At 36.5% G+C, this 3,598-nt stretch overlaps 1 protein-coding gene across 1 annotated transcript; it reads right to left on the reverse strand.

The window, feature by feature from the left end:
- Positions 1-2,439: 2,439 nt before the first annotated feature.
- LOC127750757 (ribosomal protein 63, mitochondrial-like) lies at positions 2,440-3,235 on the reverse strand. Its single transcript, XM_052273207.1, has 3 exons — positions 3,045-3,235; positions 2,788-2,899; positions 2,440-2,701 (listed from the first exon to the last, which is right to left on the reverse strand). The coding sequence occupies exons 1-3, from the start codon at positions 3,101-3,103 to the stop codon at positions 2,546-2,548; spliced, it is 327 nt and encodes a 108-aa protein (XP_052129167.1). The 5' UTR covers positions 3,104-3,235; the 3' UTR covers positions 2,440-2,545.
- Between the last annotated feature and the right edge of the window lie 363 nt (positions 3,236-3,598).

Here is a 3,598-nt window from a genome sequence, read left to right on the forward strand (position 1 = left end):
TTTGGACACCTCCAAATAATCAAACAGTTGTGTGTATTCATTTGACCAATGCCATTCTGAGATAATATCGTAGATCTAGAAACCCTTTATGATTTATTTATTAATTTTTTGTGTTGTGCCAAATGTAATGCTGGTATTCATATGTATATTCAGCATGAGATGAAAGTATGCCAAATGTCTTGTACATAATTAGAAGGTAGTGATAATGACTTTTAAGAAAATAATTCAAAAATACTCTTGATTCCGTGCTTACCAAGATTTTGTTTTGTGATTAAATATTATTGTTTTGTGGCATAATGTAAAGAAACTACACTTAATGTCACAAAGGAAGGGTATGTCATCCCAGTTCTTTATGGTAACAAAAGAACTGAATGGTTGATCCACCATTGTAGATTATATCCTGGTAATTTGTTGAGAATTTTGGGGTAAAATACATATATTTCTGTCAGTTTCCAAAGAATTTCATTGAATGGCCTCCCTAGTCTCATGTTACAAATAAAATGCTTTTCTTGCGTAAGTTCTGTGGAAACTGACAGAAATGACTTAATGTTGTGGTAAGATGGTGTTAAAAGAAGCACCCTTATTGTACAGTTACCTTTTGATAAGGTAAACATGCCACATCTAATTTATTCAAAGGCTTATTGTAAAAATGTAATTTAACATCTTTTTCATTTAAATTTCAAACTATTTATCAATAAACTTGTCAAAATAGAGTTATCAATAAGTTTCCTAAATTAGGGGGTGACTATGATTTGGGTAATAATCTACATTACCTTACCTTGGGGAAACAAGCGGCATCATTTTGAATGACCGGCATGTATATAAAGTCCAAAACTGCAGAGCAAAATATCAAAATATTTCCTTACTTTCAAAATTTCTAATTATGTAGGTAAAATTCCCAAACAATGACTGCAGAAAATCCTGGGATCACTTGTTTGTCTGACTAACTCACTTGGGAACAAAAACTTGAAGTACCTCTAGGATGCTGCCAAGGACTATCATCTTTTTTCATGTAAAACTAATGACTGTTTCATTTTAGCAACCAAAATGTAGCTTTACTAAAATGAAGGCTTAAACCCTCACAAGCCCCCACTCAATGAATTAAAATTTGTGTTTATCTGTGTTTCCTCTTTGCAATAAGAAATATCTAAAAACTTGTACTGATTGACTGGGTAGTTTACATGATATCTTTTACCTCAAAAATAATTCTGGTGACTGTCTCAGGGGGCAACGCTAAGGATAGCGCCTGCTGCGCGCTGGGTAGGCCAACCCGCCAAGCAGCTGTGTGAAGTCGGTGGCCCTCCCAGAGCACCCAAGTGCGGCGGGCAGAGAACGTATGACGCCCAACTTTACTTCCTGTTGCCTAGGGGAACGTCCATTGTGGAAACACCTTAAACGTAGTTATAACTCACGGCATGCAGGCGAGTCTATCTCTACTGTCGCTGGCCCCAAGCTGGCAACCGGGCAACCCGCCCACACATGTGTATGCGGTACAGTACAACTACGAAAGTAGAAGGGACCCGGTAGGTTCATGTAGCATGCAGAGATATGAATCTAAAACAACATAACAATGAAACACAGATTTTTAAGTAGACTAAAGATAATGCTACAAGCCTCATGTGATACTGCTTTTGATACTCATTTTAAATTTCCAATCATATCTACTCTTTGAAGCATATCTTTCTCTACTATACTTCTACTGAAAATTATTTAGCTGTTTGGCTTGCAAGCAAAAGCATTTTTAATCTAGCTTTTGTTTTCTTACTATAAGAAAAATGAAAATTTGCTGTGTAGTCCTTACCCTACCTCCTACTGTGCGCTTATTTCCACGAGACGTACTATCTGGTAGAGTCTGATGTAAAAATCCATTTTGCTTTCTCTTTCTATATACATATAGCAGTAAGAAGTTTCTCAATCTTATATGAGACCAAGAAAGTGTTAATTGATGTATAATGTAGAAATGTTATAAAGCTGTTTATGTTGATTTTTCATTTTGTTGTTCGGTCATGTTGTGAAATATGAAAGAGAATCACAATACCCACATGTGTTCCAATCTGAATTAATGTAATGTTAATATTAAGTGGAAAGCTTTATATAAATTGTACTGAGTCATTTGTAAGCTTTAAGCATGATGAAATTAATGAAATACAGAATACTGCTCATGTGTACCTTCACAATATACATTTTTAAGATCCTGAACCCACTGGAAATTATTATTCTAAATGGCAGCCTGTACGACCCAACCTGTTATTAAAACAACCCATACCTGAGTGCAACCTGTGAGGGTAGTGTTTCAGGGTAATGTTGCCAAGAACAGCCACCTTTCATTTTTAACTTTGGCCCTTCTTTGACATATTGTCTATCTAGCATGACAAAAGTCCATATCAAATGCATGTTGGTATTTAAAGTAAGGAACAGTTTTAAATAATGCTCATAAAATATTAATCTGGTGCCCAGAGGTGTATTTCTATACAAATAGGTACAGCCTGGAAACATAACAGGGAAGAGAAAAAAGAAACAAACTATTATCCTATGACTTATGACATTATTTGAAATTCTCCCAGCTATCCAAATGGCGAAGGTAACCAAGATGAGTTTCTACTGTTACATGTTTTGGAAAGTTGCTCTTCTTGGCGTCAATAACTTTCTTGAAAAATTCTTCGTTTTTTTGGAGATCATAACGATAACCTTTGACTTGTTCCTAAGACAATAAGAAGTGAACAAATTAACAAACAGTAGTAAAAAAGGAGGAAACATTATTAATAAGGAAAAAATACAAATACTTACTTTGCTTAAGTAATGGTGTCGAAGCCACAACATATTCTGCTCCTCTCTCTGAATGTCTTCAATAAGGTCCCTTCTCATCCAGTAGCGTATTTTATTAGGCACCTTACGCTTCCTGAAAATAATTTCAAATTGTCAGAAACTAAATTCAAATCGTGAGTTGATCTCATTCAGACGATTCAATTAAAAACCATCATTTCTAGGTGCAGCAGTCAACACACACAAGGTTAGGTTAACATCTAGACGCATTGCAATCTTACCCACTAAACATGTTGCCACGGTACTGCCCTTTGAAAAAGTTAACTAAAGTAAGCCTCATTTTAACTTCTCTTTAAATAATATCAGAATCAATATGGATTAAGTATAACGTAAACCGAAATAGCAGAAAACGGTTTTGGATTGTTTTGGCTTCTGCTCATGCGCCGCGACTATCTGCACATAGCTCTCACTCACATTATTTTCAGTTACAGCTCCAGCACGCTATTTTCAGTTCGATCTCTCGACTTGCTCGACTGAGTCGTTTCCTAGGGAAGACCAAGACCGCGCCCAAACCCAAACCACAAGCCACTACGGCGCGCTTTTCGGCGTTTTTCCTGCCTCAAGATTTGACGCGACCCCTCAAGTTTACTTTTCATTCCGAAGGACTTATGACTAGAGAATGGCTGCCAACTTATTTGAAGTAAAATGAAAGGGTCAGTGAGGGCAAATATGACCATAGTGCACAGTGTTACAGGGAGTGCACTCCCTATCCCAGGTAGCAGAACTGCATTCTGATTGCGTTATATATCCAATTTTCAGTGCTTCAGGCGCATTT

This window comes from Frankliniella occidentalis, unplaced genomic scaffold (assembly GCF_000697945.3).
Source record: "Frankliniella occidentalis isolate FOCC.00 unplaced genomic scaffold, Focc_3.1 Scaffold253, whole genome shotgun sequence".
In the NCBI taxonomy this organism is placed as follows: domain Eukaryota; kingdom Metazoa; phylum Arthropoda; class Insecta; order Thysanoptera; family Thripidae; genus Frankliniella; species Frankliniella occidentalis.